This window comes from Trachurus japonicus, chromosome 18 (assembly GCF_045865225.1).
Source record: "Trachurus japonicus isolate A0001 chromosome 18, Traja_1.0".
Lineage (NCBI taxonomy): Eukaryota > Metazoa > Chordata > Actinopteri > Carangiformes > Carangidae > Trachurus > Trachurus japonicus.
Window position 1 is genome coordinate 5,648,372 of NC_140924.1, and position 21,492 is coordinate 5,669,863.

Here is a 21,492-nt window from a genome sequence, read left to right on the forward strand (position 1 = left end):
CTTCAAGGACCTTGAAACCCCAGAAGTGAAACCCTGGAAGGTCTCAAGCACCACTCAAGGACTCTTGGAGCCTTTCTTCAAGGACCAAGTGAACGAGTCCTTGAACTCCAGGAGCTCTTCAAGCACCACTCAGTTAGTGGGAAAGCCTTTTATCTTACCGCTAGGAGTGCTCCGAACTCGCGCTAAAAGTTTTTACGTAGGAGTTTTTTCTTAAAAGCTATTCACAAAGCCGCTGTGACCTAAATTCGGCCCTTAGGAGCTACTTTTAACCCTAAGATTCTTTGTGAATACGGCCCCTGGTCTCTGATTGGCTGTCGGATGATGACACGTTACCTGCGTCCAGGTCGTCCTCTGCTGAGGTGGGCGGAGCTTCCTGCTCTGACGTGTCCGGTCCCGCCTCCGACAGCGACTCCACCAACTCTCCGCCCACGTGAACGTCCACCTGCACACAGATTACATTGTTTTTTTTTGTTTTTTTTAAAGTCTCCATGGTAACTCACCATGACGATAATCTTTCTTGTGTTTTGTGTTTGTGAGACCTCTAGTGGCAGAAAGTTACAACTGCACTGAAATGTAATGGAGCATCTTCTCTAGAGAGGATCTTTGAGTTGTAGTGAGATTAAATCCAAACGTCTGACTAATGCTGCGTCACTCGACATTTATACGACACAGATGGTCTTGACATCATCATGACATCACGTTCCTCTTTCTGTTTTGTTTTGTTTTGTTTCTTTTACAGCAGTGACTCAAAGGGTGAATTCCAGTTTCCCCCTTAGCCCTAGCCCTTGGCCTTAACCCTTCGTTTTGCGCGTTCATGTGAAGTGGTGGTGTCCCGATTCTGGTTCAGACGAGGGTTAGGGGGAAGTGGTCGGGCTATCTGGTCCTTTAAACTGAGATTTTTCAGAGCCACACTACAAACTGAGGGGTATGACAAGTTTCCCAGCTGTTTTATTTCTCACTGTAGCGCTGTTATTACGTCACTTTGTTAAGTTTTAATATTTTTTCATGCGAGAAAGTAGCTGTTTAGATCCCCAATGTGCAGTCGGTTTATCCACATGAGGCTGTTTAGACGTTTGCTCCGACCTGTGGAGCAGATCAACGTCTCGAGAGCTGGTCAGCTGGCCAACCTCCGTCATCATCCCGGGAGAAAAGACGATCGCTAATTAACTTACCCACAAGTTTTTAGAGGTTTACCGCCGGCTGGTTACATTCTTTTTAGGAGATGAATGTTGGTCTCATTGATGAAATATAACAATTGTGGCAGTCACATTAATTAGTTTGAAAAGTGAAGCTTGATGTGTGTATTGGACAGAGGAGCAGCGCTGCCTGGGGGCTCTGGAGCCCACGTACAGAAATCACCACATTTACATAAATAAATAAATGTTTTACAATGAACCGATCATTCTTCATTAAATTACATTTTATTTTATTAAAGCAGAAGTAAGCGATCCGGTCGTTTTGGCTAATGCTGCGTTCCAGGCAGGCTTTTGAAACCGTAAATTACAGCTTCAAGTCACAACTTACGATACCAACTGTAGCGTTTCAGGCAACCCACTCGTGTTTTTCCGACCTGTTTTACCTGTGAAAGTCACTATAACAGCCACTCGTAACTTCTGACCCATGAAGTCGTACCAGATCGAACTGGTACGACTTCACAGGTCGGAAAAACACGAGTTACGAGTTGCCTTGAACGCACCATAACAGTCCTCGTCCCTACGTCACCACATTCAGGCGCATCCCTTGGCTGCACACACAGCCCTGCATGCCGTTCTCTCTCCTCATTGGATAAAAACTGTAGGATACGATAAATGTTTTCTCCTCGGCTCAGAGCAGAGCAGAGGGACTGACAGACCCGTGTTTCAGACCAAACACTCTATGTAAGTGATTGCTGTCGGAAGATATAACTATTTAAGACTTATATTAACACAAATGTATCACTTACTTCTGCTTTAACCCTGTAAGACCCAGTGTTCCCTTTTAAATGCTTCATGGTTTTGAATAGAGGATTTGTGGCAAAAGCTCGTCTCGTCTGCTTATGTGAAAGCCAGCAGAGACTACTGATGACGTAGGGATGAAAACTAGAATTGGAATTGGGCAAAACTCACCGTCATCTCAGATTTTGGGTGAAGGAAGAAGAACGGCTTCAGAACCGGAGACCTGGAGAGACACCACATGTTAGATGTTTCTGTACTACACACACACACACACACACACACACACACACACACACACACACACACACACACACACACAGAATGTGTTTGTGTCTCACACTCTGGGTCGTCCGCCCACGATGCCGGTCAGTCCAGGAGCTGCGGGGACGAGAGGAGCAGAGGTCAGAGGTCAACTCAGTCACAGGGGCTTCATGCTGAGTGTGTGTGTGTGTGTGTGTGTGTGTGTGTGTGTGTGTGTGTGTGTGTGTGTGTGTGTGTGTGTGTGTGTTTGTGTGTTTGAGTTGAACTTGTTACTTTAAACAAAATCCAAATCTGGCTCAGGTCACAGCCCGCCTTATCTGTACAGTACAGTGTGTGTGTGTGTGTAGGAGTGAGGGAGTGCTGCATGTGTTTTATAACTTTCCTACACTCACTCTGAGACCTGAAGGCACCAGATCCAGTTCACACATAACAAGACATCAACACAACATGGGTCAGATTTGTATTTGGATTCTTTAAAAAAAACTTTGGATTCATATTCGGGAAGAAACTGGACGTGGGCGCACTGACTTGAGCCGAGCTAGCGCTACACCGAGCTAGCCGGCTAACTTCCGCTTTAGCTCTGGGCTAACTAGAACAGGAATAAAATAACTGAATGGTGCGGCTCTTCTAGACTTTCCAAACGTAATCGGACTGAACGGATCAAATTCTGGTAGAGAAACGAGTCGGTTGTGACACTCAAACAAATGATCCACCGTTTTATAGCCGCTTCTTTTCCCATTATTGTCTATGAGAAAAATGCTGAGTTGTTGAACGGTGCTGGGAGTTGCTGTTTCTTAGCAACCCTAACGTGAACTAGACACAAAAGAAACACGGTGACTCAGTGCTGCCTGCTGGTGTTTGGCGCTCTACTCGTGTTGTGCTTCTATGGCGGCGCACCAACTTTACGGTGCGTTAGCGCCACCTACTGTGTTGGGGAAATGAGGAGAAACTTCGGACAGAAAAACAATTCGGGACTCCACCCCACCATCTGACCTCGGTCAGGTGGATGGGATGGTTCCTGGCACTACCACTCTGGTAACCCTTCCCCTATGTGGGCAGAGGGGAGGCCATGGCTGTGGATCCCCTGCCCATCAACCCTTCAACCCATCAATCAGTCAATCATATCAATAACATCCGGTTTGCCCGTCCACCTGCTGGCTTTAACCAACACCCCTTACTTTTTCTTTTAGTTTTTAGTATGTTTTTATTTGAACTTGTATTATAAGTATGTTAAACTATTTATTGCACCCAGCACTTTCTTTCTTTCTTTCTCTTTTCTTGGATATGTTTGCCTTTGTTACTGTTATAGTGTATGTATTGTGTATGTATGTATTGCATGTACAAAGCAGCTGTTACGATGCCACTTGCCCAAGACAAATTGCGGGACAAATAAAGTTAATTTGATTTGATTTGAAGTATTATTTGTGTACTTCCAAATACGGATTTGGGTTCGGGTACACACCCCTAACACACACACACAAACATACAAATGCCAACCTGAGGAAGACGAACAGTTACTTAAATTCCTTCATCCCCTCAGTTATTCGGCTGATGAATGCCAATTTTAATGAGTAGGTTCGTATTTTTTGTCTGTGATTTATTTATGTATCATATATATACATATTATTTCTTCCATGCTGGAATATTTGGCATATTTGCACATGTACAAGACATTATTGCTGGGAAACCACAAGTTGAACTGATTTACTGACGACCCAGAGTTGAGTGTCAGAGTTGTATGTCCATCGAATGATTGTTGAATGTGTTGTGCTTTCTGTTTATCTTTTATCTTATCGAACTGGGAGCTGTAAACTGACTTGCCCGTAAGGGATAAAATAAATAAAGTTTTCTGAACTGAACGCACCCATGCCGGTCCCGGCCGAGGCGACCTCTCTGGCGAACAGCTCCAGAGCTTTCTTCTGTTTGTGGTGGACGGCCATCCAGAGCACGGCCTCCCGGGAGCCCTGCACACACACACACACACACACACACACACACACACTGGGGTCAGAGTTCATCCTGTTTCAAGCCTCCTTCCCTAAATTTATAAATAACATTTTTGGCATAAAATTCTTCACATATATTATTTTCATGCCATTTCATGCATTTCATACCAGTTTGGCACAAGGTCCTAAATTCTGCTAACACACTGGTAGATGAACTGTTCGCACTGGTTCTCTGGTACATGTTGTTTGTGATTTGTCGAGCAAAGTTAACTAGAACTTATCTGAGGAACAATCTTGTGAGCACAGTAATTAAGACTCATTATGCAGAATATACATTCTGTACAATAAATATTTGTGTGTGTGTGTGTGTGTGTGTGTGTGACCTTGGTGTGAGCGTTGGTGCCGTACGTGTCCTCGGCTCCGAGGACTTGGACGTTGACGGAGCCGAAGTCGTCCAGTCCGAGCTGCTTGAACATCCGCTTGGCCCTGCACACACACACACACACACCTGTTATTCACACACACACACACACACACAGGAAGCAGACAGATAACAGACACACACACACACACACCTTGTGATGATGCTGTCCGCCGTCCGTCGGGCCTTCTCCGCGGCCCGCGGTCCTCCGACCGGACAGACGGCCGTGGCTCTGAACCCGTCCATGTAGGTGGAGCAAACCTGGAGACGGAGTTACGGCTTCATGTCACAACTACAAATAAAAGATTAACAACTAAAAGAAAAAATAAATAAAATATGGAAGCATTTACTGGATTAGTTGGGGAAAATAAAAGGTTAAATGTTTCAGAAATTCTAAAATAAATAAATGAAGAAATAAAAGAAAAGTTAAAGTAAAAGTTTACTACAAAAAACTTTAAAATTGAAGAAATTTTAATTTTTTTCTAACTAAATTTAAAAAAACAGAGAACGATGTATGACCGATGAGCCAATGTTCGTTTATGTCGTTAATATTGTGGAAAACTGTTTTATTTCGAGTACAAGAAGAAGAAGAAGCTGTTTGACCTTGTAGTCGTGTGACGGAGCGAAGCCTTTAGCTCCGGTCACGCTGACGGCTCCGCCCTCCACACCTGGACACACACACAGAGTAAGGAATCTCTTAAAGGGATACGCCAACAATCTTTTTTTTTCGTGTCTTGCCTCACTCCCGAGTCCATGACCAGCAGATAGACACCATCCTTTCGACTGTGCGTGTAGTAACAAGGGAGATAGAGCCATATCGCCCGTAATTAGCTTAGCTCAAACACTGGAAGTGTATAGGTAGTGTTAGCCTGCCTCCACCTAAAGTCGCTAATTAGCTTAGCTCAAACACTGGAAGTGTATGGGTAGTGTTAGCCTGCCACCTAGAAGAAGCTGAAACCAGCAGTCAGAAGTTGATTTCATTTTAGCTCTAAACTCTGGAAATATGTCACTTTATCAACATTTCAAACATTTTTAGGTGAGAAAGTAGCCGTTTAGATCAGCAGTGTCGTTAATTTGTCTAAATACCAGCTGTTTACAATTTTCTTCGGACGAATTCGGCGCTACTCAAGCTAGCCGTTGTGACCAACGCACTTCCGGTTACTTTCACAAAATAAAACACCCGTTGCCCTTTACATACAGAAAACCATGACGATAGAATTTGTGCATTTACTTTGAAACAGGAAGCTAACCTACCCTCGATGTAGCTAGCTTGAACCAAAATAAACCGTCTTTGCTTGAACCCTCCGTTTTGACCGATCTCGTCCCGTTAGCGGCATTTGACCGCTCAAGATGCCTTAGCGGAGAGTTTTGTCAGCTCTGAGACGAAGATCGGCTCGCCGGTTTCCGTTTAGAGTTGCTGAAGAGTTTCTCTGATGACTTTAGGTGGAGGCAGGCTAACACTACCTATACACTTCCAGTGTTTGAGCTAAGCTAATTACGGTGATACGGCTCTATCTCCCTTGTTACTGCACGCACAGTGGAAAGGATGGTGTCTATCTGCTGGTCATGGACTCGGGAGTGAGGCAAGACACACACAAAAAAATGTTGGCGTATCCCTTTAACAACATGTTCAGATGAATCAAGGCTGAAGGAAACAACCCCTCCTCCTCACCGCGGCCTGAACCCGACCGACCGGTTCACGTCCTCGCTGCTTGGCGCTCGGTGACGGGTCGATCGGGGGTGAAGGGTTCAACCGGCGCTCAATTAAGATGGAAATATTTAGATTTCTCAACAACATGAACAAGAAGAAGAACTCCCACAATGCAACAGCAGCAACACTGAGGTGGAGCCGGGGTCAGAACGAGTTCACACACTTTCACTCGGTGTTTCTCCTCCTCTTCTTCCTCTTTTTTTCTTCTCCTTTTCCTTCTCCTTCATTTCTTCTTCCTTTTCTTCTTTTCTCCTTCTTCCTCTTCCTCTCCTTCTTGCTCTCCTTCATCTTTCCTTCTTCCTTTTCTTCATCTTCTTCATCATCATTCTCCTCCTCTTATGCTCCAGGTCTGACCCAGTTGTTCTCCGGCTCAGATCTGGGTCAGACCGAGACTCTCTCTTCTCGTCTCCTCCTGGTACTTCACGCTGTAAACATCCCATACATCACACAGGCGTTGCCCTGACGACGACTGTACATTGAACCATTAGAGGAGGAGGAGGAGGAGGAGGAAACAGTGAAGTGGTTTATCAGCGGCGGGGTCAGGCCGCGGTGATGGATCCCTGTTTAGTTTTCCTAGCAGCCTGATAAGGAGCGGAGAGCGGGTTCAGCCGCCGGCCGCCGGGGTCGAACCGGGGTCGGAGCGGAGCTGCAGACGCGTTTGTTTAAAGTTCCCACACCAGAGTTTAGAGGGTTACAAAAACAAGAGGTTCAGCTGCTGGTCATGTCCTCACAGCGTGAGTCACTGTTGGGGTTAGGGTTAGGGCACCATTACAAAATTAATTACAGCTGCAGCGGCGCAGCGATGGGTCGGGTCCAGGCTATTTTTTGGCTAATTTAGGCAAATTCTGTAGCTTAGAAATCTAGCTGCACCCATAAGGCCCATTCACATGGAGCGTCTTTTGCGCGAGCGTTTCCATTGTTTTCAATGTAACCGCGCGCAAAATCCGAAGCGACGCCGACGCGCCTTTTTTTCTGTGCGCGTCCGAGGCGCACCGACATGAAAATATCTCAACTTTTTCAAATGCCGCACACGCACCGCATGTCATGTGATCAGAATCAGCTGCACGGACCTGCTTCACCAGCAGCAACAAGCAGCCCGGCTCTCAGTGCTTGCTGCTTTCAGCAGCTCCCTCTCGGCGAGCGGCAGCTCAGTTCTCCCCCGGTCCAGTCCGGATCTCTACTCCATAGCTGCCGTAGCAGCAGTGTGATACCAGTACACCGCATTTTTAACTTTTATTAGACACAAGGTAGGGAGTTCACGTCTGGCCTGCCTCCTTCCTCTCCACACGGCGGTGAGTCCTCCGTTCAAACTGACAGACAGACAGGCAGATCGAGCAGTGAAGCCGCTGAGAGGGATTCACGGTGCTTGAAATCTGATCAGCTCTGTGTTTACTCAATTCCTGGTTAAATGACAGAAGCACACCACTAAATGTAAAAATGTGACAGGTTCTTTTGGTTGCTTAGTAACGGCAGACGTGACCATAGACGCGAGCTCAGAAGCGCTTTGAAAAACGCATGCAAAACGCTCCAGCTGGCGTTTTGCACGCGTTTTCAGGCGCTCCATGTGAATGGGGCCATAGACTGTAAAAAGAATGGACGTAGCACCCGTGACCAGACTTGCCAACACTCCCGATTTACGCGGGAGACTCCCGACTTTTAACCCTATTTCCCGCGATGCTCCCGGTTAGTAATTTCTCCCGCTAATCTCCCGATTTTACAGTGAAGGAAACAAGTGAGATTGTGGGGGATAATTGTTGCCGTATCTGGCAACCCTGGCCTGCCTGCACGTATGAGGCCAGCCGGTGACATGTCACTGACTGGAGTCAGTGATACCAGTAGCGTTGATACTGCGGTTGCCTGCCGCTGTCGACGTCGGCACGAGCGGACCCGCTGGTCCGAGCGGATGCGGCGGCGCACATTCGTTTTTTTTTTTTTTTCGTACTCCCCCTCCGTGCATGTCCGCGATGCACCGCTCCACAGACGTGCCCCCCCGCACAGCAGAGGAAACGGGCCCTTAATGGCTGATCCAGACCCCTAGATTTAAAATACGAGTTTAATTTTTGCCCACCAGCCACTGCCCCCCACCAGACCAGCTCTGAGTTCATGTTTTTTTTTTTTTATATATTTTTTCGGCTTTTTGCCTTTATTTGATAGTGATGACAGTAGAGATAGACAGGAAATGGGGAGGCAGAGAGAGGGGGAATGACACACAGGAAAGGTCTGCCCGACGCGGGATTCGAACCGGGGACGCCTGCGGCGAGGACTGTAGCCTCTACATGGGGCGGCCGCTCTACCCACTGCGCCACACACCGCCCCGCTCTGAGTTCATGTTAAGTGTCACTCCAGCCATTCTTGCCTTCAGTCAGTAGCTACTACCTAAATGTGCTTCTTTTTTTCTTTTTTCTTTTCTTTTTTTTTAGTCTGTTCCCTTTATGTTCTCAGAGTACACTAGAATGCTTCATTTATGTGTTAAAAATTACATTTTTTTGTGGGGGGGAATGCCCCCAGACCCCCCAACAGGGGTCTAGTGACTCAACTTTTTCACCCCTTCTGACTTTACTGACAGATTCTATGCATCTTCAGGTAGGCTTACTGGACAGGGCCACCTTTGGTTAGCCTTCTGGTTTTCATTTCAACAATTACAACTGCTTTTTTTCCCATTGTCCTGATTGGTAAACAGAATCATTTATTGAATAGGCTATCAAAGAAACAGTTTCAGAACAAGTTTCCTTCAGGTTTAAAATACAAGGCAAGAAATGATGGCAATTTATAGCCACACCTGGCGAATGAACCCTGATACACTGATGAAAAAAAATCTCCCTATTTTTCACAACCCAATGTTGGCAAGTATGCCCGTGACGTCCCCCATTGGTTTTGGGGAGTCGTTTTTGTGACTCCAATATGGCGGCCTGAACAGCGCCATGTTGGATTGGCCGGCCGAGAACCCGCCCACTGGCCTCGAAGCAGCTGTCCACGGAGCTGCTCGGACCTGTCACTCAACGTTTCCGCGCCCTAATTGGCCAGAATTTTAACCTAATAACAGTAAAACGGTAGAGTTAAAAAAAAATTCACCCCCCTCAGAGTGTGTGCGGGGGTAGAAACTATTGATTGAGATGAAAAAACGTTCTGACACCAGGCTTTTAACATGTTTACTGAGGATGTAAAGTCCGCGATTTTAACATGGGGGTCTATGGGGAATGCTCCCTTCTGGAGCCAGCCCCCAGAGGAAGAAGAGGGGATTGCAGTTTTTTGAACGCGGAAGTGAGCTTCACTTCTCAGACCGACAACTGCCCCCTTGGCTGCACCCTAGCGGCAGCAAGTCTCTTTGCTCCGTAGGTGGGTCTAGAAACGAGCCATAGGAACTTTTTGAGTCTCGAACACCGTTTGTGTTGACCAATCACAGCGCACATGAGCAACAAACAGGAGAATAGGAAGACAGGACAGTTGATCTCGTAATGTTCATTTTGCACCAGTTGAGGATTGAACCCGGAACCAAACACCGTTGTCTATCACACTGAGCTAATTGATAAGCAGCAGTGCTACAGTGGCTTCATAAATTGAGTAAGCCATTCACTGTCATGCAGGCAGATTTGACACCCCTGTAAAAAGAAAAGTCAGTTTTTGAGGTAAGAAGTCTTGAACCTACATCCTCCAACACCAAGAACCAGCTCCTAACTCACTGAGCTGATTAGCTGGTAGTGAGACCAGGGCAGCTGTTGTCAAGGCAGATTTAAAAAATGGTCAAAATGTCAGAAATTCTGTTATCTAAACAAAAATCTGTTAATACATAAATTGCATCTAGACAGCATGGAAATGTTGGTGATTTGTTTTTAGCGATAAGTGTTTTGCTTCACAAGGGAAAATATTTGTTGAGTAATATAATTATATTTGGACTATATTTGATTTCACTAGGGATGGGTACTGAAATTCGGTACTTTTTTGGTACCGACCGAATTCCCACCAAAGTACCGAGTATCGATTCACATAAAGTCAATCGGTACCACATTTCGGTACCTGAACGCACCTTTGCCGTGCGGCAGGCTGCATGAGCACCGCACACTCGCGCCCGCCCCCCTTCTCTCCCTCTCTCTCTCTCTCCCTCTCTCTCTCTCTCTCTCTGAAATGAGAGGCGGAGAAGCGGTAGCACCAGCCCGTCGTTTTAAATCACTATGTGAATAACAGCCGTCCGTCATTTAACAATGAAGAACGGACATCAAAATGTAGTGTGTGTGTATATGTATGTATATATATATATATATATATATATATATATGTATGTATATATATGTATATATATATATATATATATATATTATATATATATATATATATATATATATATATATATATATAATAATAAGAAAAGAAGAAAAAAGCAAAAAGATATGTATGTATGACAAATATTCTTATTCTGTGGGTAATGGGGGCGGGACTAGATAAGCTTTTGCTTCTCCCGCTTTTCCCTTTCGGCCATGTATTGTATTATTTGATGATGAAGTGTGATGATGATGATTTAAATTGACATGCCCGAAATAAACAAATTGATTGATTGATTGATTGATTGATTGACTGTTGTGACAATCCGTACCGAAGCGGTCCGGTCCCGAGTCCCGCTTCTCATCACAACGGCGCCATTCAAGTCCTCGTCACGTAATGAGAGCACATCTAAACGAGGATGAAGTCTCCCCCTCTCCTCTCGTCAAAACGTGAAGTCCACATGTTGCAGAGTTTGCACTGCAGTTTCAGTTGTTTTTTTTATTTGACAAAGTTTCACACAGAGCTTTCTAATGGCCGTAGGAGTCTCTCCATGTTTCTCATTTTCCCACAGTAAAAACGGACATTTTTTCAGACAAGACGATAGTCTCATAAACTTTTTTTTTTTTTCATTGAATGACTATTCCATTATATGAAAATCATTGCCCATCCCTAAAACATGAAATACTCTTAAAGGCTGAGGAGTTGTGATGTTGTTAAGAGGTAAATATTAAAATTGTAGACATTTTTATTTTTAAACATTTTTTTTTAAATTACCACACACAAAAAGAACTGAAAACAGGTACCGATTGGTACCGTATCGGTTCCCAGGTACCGAGTATCGATACCGTATCGATTCAAATGCGAAAGGTACCCATCCCTAAATTTCACACATTCATAGTGTTGTTAAAGCAGAAGTAAGTGATATATTTGTGTTAATATAAGTCTTAAATAGTTATATCTTCCGACAGCAATCACTTACATAGAGTGTTTGGTCTGAAACACGGGTCTGTCAGTCACTCTGCTCTGCTCTGAGCCGAGGAGAAAACATTTATCGTATCCTACAGTTTTTATCCAATGAGGAGAGAGAACGGCATGCAGGGCTGTGTGTGCAGCCAAGGAACACCGTGAATGTGGCGACGTAGGGACGAGGACTGTTATGGTGCGTTCAAGGAAACTCGTAACTCCTGTTTTTCCGACCTGTGAAGTCGTACCAGTTCGATCTGGTACGACTTCACGGGTCAGAAGTTACGAGTGGCCGTTATAGTGACTTTCACAGGTAAAACAGGTCGGAAAAACACGAGTGGGTTGCCTGGAACGCTACAAAGTCGTAAGTTGTGACTTGAAGCTGTAATTTACGATTTCAAAAGCCTGCCTGGAACGCAGCATTAGCCAAAACGACCAGATCGCTTACTTCTGCTTTAAATTGATAAATGCATAATAATTGTGATAATCGTAACACCGTGATTATTTATCTGACAATAATCGCACCAGGAAAATGTATAATTGTGTGTTTACCTGGGATCTCCGTGACGACCACCTGGCTGAAGTCACAGGTGACGTCGGGCAGCAGGTAGCGGCGCGGGTCTCCGATCTCGTAGACGAGCTGCTCGGCCACGGAGCCGAAGCAGACGAGGCCGCCGGTCTGAGGGGGTTTGGAGAGGACGAAGGAGCCGTCGGAGGAACAGTCCACCACCGGGAAACCCATGTTGTCCCTGGAGACGGACAGGAAGGGGTCAGAGGCCTTCACAATAAAGGTAGCTGTTTCTGTTAAAGATCCTTCAGAATAAAGGTAGATGTTGGTGTTAAAACTCCTTCAAAATAAAGGTAGATGTTTGTATTAAAGCTCCTTCACAATAAAGGTCGGTGTGTATGTTAAAGCTCCTTCAGAATAAAGGTAGCTGTTGGTGTTAGAGCTCCTTCACAATAAAGGTAGATGTTTTATTAAAGCTCCTTCACAATAAAGGTCAGTGTGTATGTTAAAGCTCCTTCAAAATAAAGGTTGGTGTTTGTATTAAAGCTCCTTCAGAATAAAGGTAGATGTTTGAATTAAAGCTCCTTCAGAATAAAGGTAGGGGTGTATGTTAAAGTGCTTTCAGAATAAAGGTAGCTGTTGGTGTTAAAGCTCCTTCAGAATAAAGGTAGATGTTTCTGTTAAAGCTCCTTCAAAATAAAGGTAGGTGTTTCTATTAAAGCTCCTTCACAATAAAGGTAGGTGTTTCTATTAAAGCTCCTTCAGAATAAAGGTAGGTGTTTCTATTAAAGCTCCTTCAGAATAAAGGTCAGTGTGTATGTTAAAGCTCCTTCAAAATAAAGGTAGGTGTTTCTATTAAAGCTCCTTCACAATAAAGGTAGGTGTTTCTATTAAAGCTCCTTCAGAATAAAGGTAGGTGTTTCTATTAAAGCTCCTTCAGAATAAAGGTCAGTGTGTATGTTAAAGCTCCTTCAAAATAAAGGTAGGTGTTTCTATTAAAGCTCCTTCACAATAAAGGTAGGTGTTTCTATTAAAGCTCCTTCACAATAAAGGTAGGTGTTTCTATTAAAGCTCCTTCAGAATAAAGGTAGGTGTTTCTATTAAAGCTCCTTCACAATGAAGGTCAGTGTGTATGTTAAAGCTCCTTCAAAATAAAGGTAGGGGTGTATGTTAAAGTCCCTTCAGAATAAAGGTAGATGTTGGTGTTAAAGCTCCTTCACAATAAAGGTAGATGTTTGTGTTAAAGCTCCTTCAGAATAAAAGTAGATGTTTGTGTTAAAGCTCCTTCAAAATAAAGGTAGATGTGTATGTTAAAGCTCCTTCAGAATAAAGGTAGATGTTTGTGTTAAAGCTCCTTCAGAATAAAAGTAGATGTTTGTGTTAAAACTCCTTCAAAATAAAGGTAGATGTGTATGTTAAAGCTCCTTCAGAATAAAGGTAGATGTTTGTGTTAAAGCTCCTTCAGAATAAAGGTAGGTGTTTCTATTAAAGCTCCTTCAGAATAAAGGTAGATGTTTATGTTAAAGCTCCTTCAAAATAAAGGTAGATGTTTGTGTTAAAGCTCCTTCAAAATAAAGGTAGATGTTTGTATTAAAGCTCCTTCAGAATAAAGGTAGGTGTTTCTATTAAAGCTCCTTCACAATAAAGGTAGGTGTTTCTATTAAAGCTCCTTCAGAATAAAGGTAGGTGTTTCTATCAAAGCTCCTTCACAATAAAGGTCGGTGTGTATGTTAAAGCTCCTTCAAAATAAAGGTAGATGTTTTATTAAAGCTCCTTCAAAATAAAGGTAGATGTTTTATTAAAGCTCCTTCAGAATAAAGGTAGATGTTTGTATTAAAGCTCCTTCAAAATAAAGGTAGATGTTTCTATTAAAGCTCCTTCAGAATAAAGAACCCACCATCCAACAACTTACAGGATTTGGTTTCTTAATGGATGAGCCCTTCAAAATAAAAGACAGAGGTTGTTTTTTTTACCAGTCGGGGACTTTGTGCCAGTCGGTGAAGATCCCTCCGGTGCTCTGAGCTCCACACTCGATCAGGTGACCGGCCAGACTGATTCACACGCAAACACACAGATATATTACTTACTTTTATTTTCCCACATTTTGAACAGATAAAATCAATCAATAAATCAATAACTCAATACTATCAGCAGCTATAGTAGGAAACGATCGGTTTTGGCTGCGCCGGCCCTTTAAGAGCCGAAGAGACGAACAACAGGGATCATAAACAAGATCATAAATCTGGAGACTTATGTAAGACGTATGAACTCTGTGTGTGTGTGTGTGTGTGTGTGTGTGTGTGTGTGTGTGTGTGTGTGTGTGTGTGTGTGTGTACCTCCCAGCTGCCAGTCGGTCGTAATCATCTCTCTCCCATCCGAACTGTAACGAGATAAAACACACGGACAGACTGAACTCCTGGACGTTCATCTCTCTCTCTCTCACACACACACACACACACACACACACACACAGTAACACACACACACACACACACACACACACAATCAAAGGCAGCTTGTATTAATAAACACACACACATCCAAGTCTCCCACAGCTCTTCTTCTTTTTCTTTTTTTTCTTGTGTATTTTTAGTTTTTTTTTTTTATTTAAATGTCTTTTCGTTTCGTTTTTTGGTTTCAGACAAATAAAGTTTCCATTGAATCAGACGTACGGCGTGCATGAGCGGCGCCAGGGCGACGGCGCTGTCCACGCAGCGTCCCGTCACCACGATGTCGGCGCCGAGGTCCAGACAGCGCCGGATCGGACCGGCCCTGAAGAGACAGAGAGAGATTATTGATCAGTTTAATGGGAAATGAACAATACATGGATGAACGCTGCCCTACAATCAAAAGTGTGGCATATTCTCTTCAATCTGGTAGAATTTGATATTGATACTGCTAAAATTTCCAGAATTATTGGGCTTTTTATTTTCCAAAAAAGCAAAGTGCAGTATCTGCAAAGAGTAACTGTACTCCCTACTTCTATAAATTACTCTATAATCCCATTGGAGTAAAACCAAGGCAAAGTGCAGTATCTGCCATAAAACGGTCTAAATTGGTCAGAAAGACTAACTACAAAATACATTTTAATTCAGTCCAACTTTATCTAATCAATTATAGACTTGGTAGTTATTCATCATTTGATGCTTAAACCTGACAATGAAAAACACAAAAAGCTGTTTTTCTCAGTTTGGCTTTTTTTTTACAGATACTGCACTTTGCCTTTGTAGGGCAGAGCTGTTCAACTTACAGTAAAAGGTCATTTAAAGTGTGTGTGTGTAGGTGTAGGTGTGTGTGTGTATGTGTGTGTGTGTGTGTGTGTGTGTGTGTGTGTGTGTGTACCCCAGGTAGGCGTTCATGCTGTGCAGGGTTTTGGGTAGCGGTCGTCGGGCGCCGTCGGCCGACACCTTCACCTCAGACAGGACCTTTCTCTGAGAGGAGACGACGACCGTCAGGGATCAATACCAGTTCCTTTCTGAAACCTCAGTCTCAAACATGTCAGAAACCCAGAATGCAGTACTACTTTCTTTGTTAATAGAGATATAAATATTACGAAAACCATTGTATTATCTTAGTTTAGGCCCATTTTATGGATTATTTACCTCATTGTTGCGTATAATAACATGCGAACAAGCCATGTTGCTGTCGTTTAGTTACAAAATGGTCATTTTTCTAGTTGTTAAGTTGTTTTATCAAGATACAGCTGAGCCTACATTAAAGGGATAGTTCAACATTTAGTCAAATTGGCCCATTGCCATAATCCCTGTAGTCGTAGCAGTAGGTTTGTTACCTTTAATTGTCGGTGCAAGCTATTTTTAGAACGGCGGAGCAGAGCCGTGAGCTGCTCAGAGCTACGCTACGGAGGCTCATTATGGGATTTCTTTGTTGGTTTCCCTCATCAAACTCATCAAATACACAATCCAACAACTCCACAACGCTCTGGTGGACAAGTTGTGACCTGCACATTCACCACGCTATGAGATAATAACACAACGTTACCAGACAGAGTTGTTTTAGAGGGAAATACATGCAAAACCGCTGATGCGTGTTGCCTTCAGGGACAGATTTTCATCATCAGTCTCTGTATTTCCCTCTAAAACAACTCTGTGTGGTAACGTTGTGTTATTATCTCATAGCGTGGTGAATCCCATGAGCCTCCGTAGCGTAGCTCTGAGCAGCTCACGGCTCTGCTCCGCCGTTCTAAAAACAGCTTGCACCAACAATTAAAGGTAACGAACCTACTGCTATGACTATAGGGATTATTATGGCAATGGGCCAATTTGCTAAAATGTTGAACTATCCCTTTAACAAACTTAAAGGCTAGGCTACAAAAAAAAACTAATAACCAAAGTAATAACTGAGTCGTTGAGTCTTACCTGGGGCATGAGGTCATCGCCGGTCACCACGGCGACCTTCATGTCGACCCCGGCCTTCTTGATGACTTCCTGTATGGCCTCGGCGCACGCCAGCGGGTTCACGCCGCCCGCGTTGCTGACCACACGGATACCTGCACAGAGGACACACGGTTACCATGGAAACAGCCGAAATAACACAAAATAATAAAAAAAATAAAAATAATTATAATAATCAGATCAGCAGTCGGTGTCATGTTGAAAGAGATGGATGGATTTCAAAATAAAAGGTTTTATTATTAATGATAATCATGTTTTTTTACTCAAATTTTTTAATATTCTTGTTGGAAAAATGTTTAAAAATAATATTTATTCATTTATTTAACCTTTATTTATTAACTCATTGTGGTGAAGACAAAGGAGAAGTTAGAAGACACAAGAAACAACAGCGTCAGGAAACACAAACACAATTAAATTAAATAGAAAAAACTGAAAACAATAAACAAAACTGACGAGTTTCTCCTGTCGCACTGTCACTGTAAAGAAATAAGTAAATAAAACATGAATAAATCCAGATGTGTTGGTCTTTAACATCGTGTGCTGATGTTCTCTCACCTTTCCTGTGGATGTCGTTGATGAACGGAGCCAGAGCCGCCTGGACGAAGTCTGGAGCGTAGCCCATGTTCTACAACGACAACGACAACAACAACAATAATCACACAACAAACTGGAGCTCGTTTCTTCCTCGCACTTAAACCTACTGCATTAAATGCAACTCTCCCTGTTTCCATAGCAACGGGTGGCGTTGAACAAAACACCTCAAGCCGAGATGTTCCTTAAAATCTACGTTTCTTAAAAATGTCTCTCAGAAGTAAGCGATCTGGTGGTTTTGGCTAATGCTGCGTTCCAGGCAACCCACTCGTGTTTCTCCGACCTGTTTTACCGGTGAAAGTCACTATAACGGCCACTCGTAACTTCCGACCCGTGAAGTCGTACCAGATCGAACTGGTACCACTTCACGGTCGGAAAAACACGAGTTAGGGGCTGCCTTGAACGCACCATAACAGTCCTCGTCCCTACGTCGCCACATTCAGGCGCATCCCTTGGCTGCACACACAGCCCTGCATGCCGTTCTCTCTCCTCATTGGATAAAAACTGTAGGATACGATAAATGTTTTCTCCTGGGCTCAGAGCAGAGCAGAGTGACTGACAGACCCGTGTTTCAGACCAAACACTCTATGTAAGTGATTGCTGTCGGAAGATATAACTATTTAAGACTTATATTAACACAAATATATCACTTACTTCTGCTTTAAACTTAAAAAAATAAGGTTTTCTCCTCATCTTAGTCTAAATCTACGGTGGTCCTGAAGGCTCAACTCACTTCTGTGTGAACATAAAGATACAGAGGACGCGTTAAAGTGACGGACACAGCTGTTTGTTTGGTTTATTATAACGTTGATGTGTCACCATCCACATATTATTGCTAAATTGTATTATTATTATCACAATTACTTAGCTTAGCATTATTCTTTAGCCTGGTCCGTCGCTTATTTGTGTCCCTGGAAACACAAACACTCACTCTGATCTTATTCTCCCTTAAAGCTCCTACAGAATAAAGGTCTTCTCCAAATCGACCGGTTGTTTTTATCACAACAGTTGTTTTTGTTTCTTATACAATTTATGTCTATTTTATTGTGCTTTTATCTAGAATCTTCAGTCTATTATTTATTTTGAATGTGTGTTTGTTTGTAATTGCTAAGCGCCTTGGCTGAAGCTGCTATATAAATAAAACTTGACTTGACTTGATTTGGCCCCTTCCACGTTTCACCTGGCTGCACCTGAGCAAGTAGATGAAAAATGTACTTGCACACTTTAAAATGTTAGAGGAGGCCTGAAACACACACACACACAGACACACACACACACACGGTGACTCACGGGCGTCTTGGCCTTGGCGGCGGTGAGCAGAGACATGGTGATCTCACTGAGGTAGTCGAACACCAGGAAGTCCAGACGGCCGCCGTGGACCAGCTGAGGCACTGGGGGGACGCAACACACACACACACACACAGAGAGACACACAACAACACACACACACACATACAGACACACACAGACACAGAGAGAGAGACACGTCAGTGAAATCCAAACCAGAAGAGACTCGGTGTCTCCTCCTCCTTCACCTGACGATCAGACGATCAGTCAATAAGACCAGAGGAAGAAGAGGAGGGGGAGGAGGAGGAGGAGGAGAGGAATGATGAGGGAGAGGAAGAAGAAGAAGAGGATGAAGAGGAGGAAGAAGAGGAGGAGGAGGGAAAGGAGAGGGAGTGATGATGGAGAGGAGGAGGAGGAAGAGGGAGGACACAGAGGAGGAAGAAGAGGAGGAGTGATGAGGGAGAAGAGCAGGAGGAAGAGGGAGAAGAAAGAGGAGGAGCAATGAGGGAGAGGAGGAAGAAGAAGAGGATGAAGAGGGAGAAAAAAGAGGAGGAAGAAGAGGAGGAGTGATGAGGGAGAAGAGGAGGAGGAAGAGGAGGGAGGAAGAGGAGGAAGAAGAAGAGGAGGAAGAGGGAGGAAAAAGAAAAGGAAGAAGAGAAGGAGTGATGAGGGAGAGGAGGAGGGAGGCGAAAGAGGAGGAGGAAGAGGAGGAGAAAGAAGAGAAGGAGTGATGAGGAGGAGAAAGAGGAGGAAAAAGAGAAAGAGTGATGAGGGAGAGGAGGAGGGAGGAGAAAGAGGAGGAGCAATGAGGGAGAGGAGGAGGAAGAAGAGGAGGAAGAGGAGGACGAAGAGGAGGAGGAAGAGGAGGAGAAAGAGGAGGAAAAAGAGGAGGAGTGATGAGGGAGAGGAGGAGGAGGAAGAAGAGGAGGAGGAAGAGGAGGAGCAATGAGGGAGAGGAGGAGGAAGAGGAGGAGGAAGAAGAGGAGAAAGAGGAGGAAAAAGAGGAGGAGTGATGAGGGAGAGGAGGAGGAGGAGGAGTGATGAGGACAAAGAGGAGAAAGAGGAGGAGGAAGAGGAGGAAAAAGAGGAGGAGTGATGAGGGAGAGGAGGAAGAGGAGGAGGACAAATCAGAACAACTCAAGCAGAGACTGGACAGATGTTTCCAGCTGCTCTCATTGAAAAAAACAAACAAACAACAACTGAAACTCGTGTTTATGGATTAATTAACATCTCCAGTCGTTTCCTGATCAATAAACCAATCAACATCATCGATCTGTTCTTTACCTTTGACATTAAAGCAGAAGTAAGCGATCCGGTCGTTTTGGCTAATGCTGCGTTCCAGGCAGGCTTTTGAAATCGTAAATTACAGCTTCAAGTCACAACTTACGACTTTGTAGCGTTCCAGGCAACCCGCAACTCACGTTTCTCTGACCTGATGCCTGTGAAAGTCACTATAACGGCCACTCGTGTTTTTCCGACCCGTGAAGTCGTACCAGATCGAACTGGTACGACTTCACAGGTCGAAAAAACACGAGTTACGGGCTGCCTTGAACGCACCATAACAGTCCTCGTCCCTACGTCGCCACATTCACGGCGTTCCTTGGCTGCACACACAGCCCTGCATGCCGTTCTCTCTCCTCATTGGATAAAAACTGTAGGATACGATAAATGTTTTCTCTTCGGCTCAGAGCAGAGCAGAGTGACTGACAGACCCGTGTTTCAGTCCAAACACTCTATGTAAGTAATTGCTGTCGGAAGATACAACTATTTAAGACCTATTAACACAAATATATCACTTACTTCTGCTTTAAAGGGTGTGACATTTTCTATTTCATTTTTTAACCAATCAAACACATTTTTCCAAAATAGTGTGACTACTGGACAAGAGTAGAAAAGATGTTCAATAGTTTCACTGTCTATATGACAGAAAGCACATGGCTCCACCTCAAAACCAAATCTCTTTTTCAGTGTTTCTGCAGCTGGATAATAATTATTATTATATTAATCTTAAATTGTAACTCTTTTGCTTTTGGAGAGACTGGCCATTTCATATTTGACATGTGATGTTTCTTTGAGATTTTTAAGATTTTCTCACTTATTTTAATGTTTGTAGCTTTTCCAATATCTAGAAAAGGAATCTCTCTAAATCTACTTCGTATGACTTTATTACTGCATTTCGGTGACACCTGAACGCACCGTAACGTTAGCTACCTGTTACGTTACGTTACGTTACGTTACGTTACTTTATTACGTTACCTGAGGTCGCCGTGTCGCCCCAGAACCCGGAGGCGCAGCCGATCCGGACCCGGTCGGTTCCGGCAGAGCTGCTGCTGGTGTAGAACCTGGACCCGGTTCGATTCCGCCGCCGGTCCCCGTGTAACGAGGAGGAAGAGGAGCAGCAGCAGGAGGAAGAGGAGTTGGAATTAAAACGTAGAAAGTTCACGTTTCGTCCTGAGCGGAGCAGGAGGAGCAGAGGAGGAGCAGCGGACATCTTTGTTCAGTGTTGTTACTATTTACAATGAAGGAGAAGGAGAGGAGTAAAGGAGAGAAAAAGAAGGAGAAGGAGAGAAAAAGAAGAGACAGCTTCTCTCTCTCTGTGTGTGTAAAGTTCAAGGTGCACCGGTCCATCCACAAAAACAGTCCGACAGGAAACACGTCACAGAAAAGTCCGTCCGTCCGCTGGTTCCGTCGTCTGCCAAGGCCGCGATAGGAGAGGCTATGTGTTGCGTATCTTTTAAAATAATTCACAGAATTTACCCATCTAAAGTTTTTTTTTTTTACAACGATTTAAAAAAGATATTGTATTAAGCCCTTAAATTATGTACAAAATGTTTTATGGCTGAGTAGTGGATGTTTAATGTTTGTTTGTTCCGGTTTTGTTCTTTCTACAACACTTGTAGGCTACCATCATTAATGGAGCACAGATCTACATACTGATATAACTGCATATGTAGGCTAATACAAGTGTAAGAAAATGTTAATAAATATATTGTTTAAAAAAAAAAAGTTTGTCTTTAAGATATTATTGACACATATTATATTTTATTTTAATCATTAGGCCTATTTCATGTTATAGTCTCATAGTGATTTTATTCTATTTTACAGTTTTTTATATTTCTATCCTGCATTTTATTTTATTAAATTTTATTGTTGTTAAAAGTTGTTATTTAAAAAGTTGTTATTTTTTACTATTGATATATT

The 21,492-nt window shown here is 43.6% G+C and overlaps 1 protein-coding gene across 1 annotated transcript in view; it reads right to left on the minus strand.

Moving 5' to 3' along the window:
- LOC146968479 (uncharacterized) overlaps positions 1-20,886 on the minus strand; it is a 31,644-nt gene extending 10,758 nt beyond the window's left edge. The window contains exons 1-16 of the mRNA XM_085759763.1: positions 20,548-20,886; positions 18,295-18,395; positions 16,969-17,038; positions 16,378-16,508; positions 15,344-15,432; positions 14,674-14,773; positions 14,338-14,381; positions 13,975-14,052; positions 12,046-12,242; positions 5,166-5,230; positions 4,717-4,823; positions 4,525-4,627; positions 4,060-4,159; positions 2,273-2,312; positions 2,106-2,157; positions 334-442 (exon numbers count right to left, since the gene is read on the minus strand). Coding sequence (XP_085615889.1) covers positions 334-442; positions 2,106-2,157; positions 2,273-2,312; positions 4,060-4,159; positions 4,525-4,627; positions 4,717-4,823; positions 5,166-5,230; positions 12,046-12,242; positions 13,975-14,052; positions 14,338-14,381; positions 14,674-14,773; positions 15,344-15,432; positions 16,378-16,508; positions 16,969-17,038; positions 18,295-18,395; positions 20,548-20,782 — 1,621 coding nt within the window. The 5' untranslated portion in view covers positions 20,783-20,886. The remainder of the gene's footprint in view (positions 1-333; positions 443-2,105; positions 2,158-2,272; positions 2,313-4,059; positions 4,160-4,524; positions 4,628-4,716; positions 4,824-5,165; positions 5,231-12,045; positions 12,243-13,974; positions 14,053-14,337; positions 14,382-14,673; positions 14,774-15,343; positions 15,433-16,377; positions 16,509-16,968; positions 17,039-18,294; positions 18,396-20,547) is intronic.
- Positions 20,887-21,492: the final 606 nt, after the last annotated feature.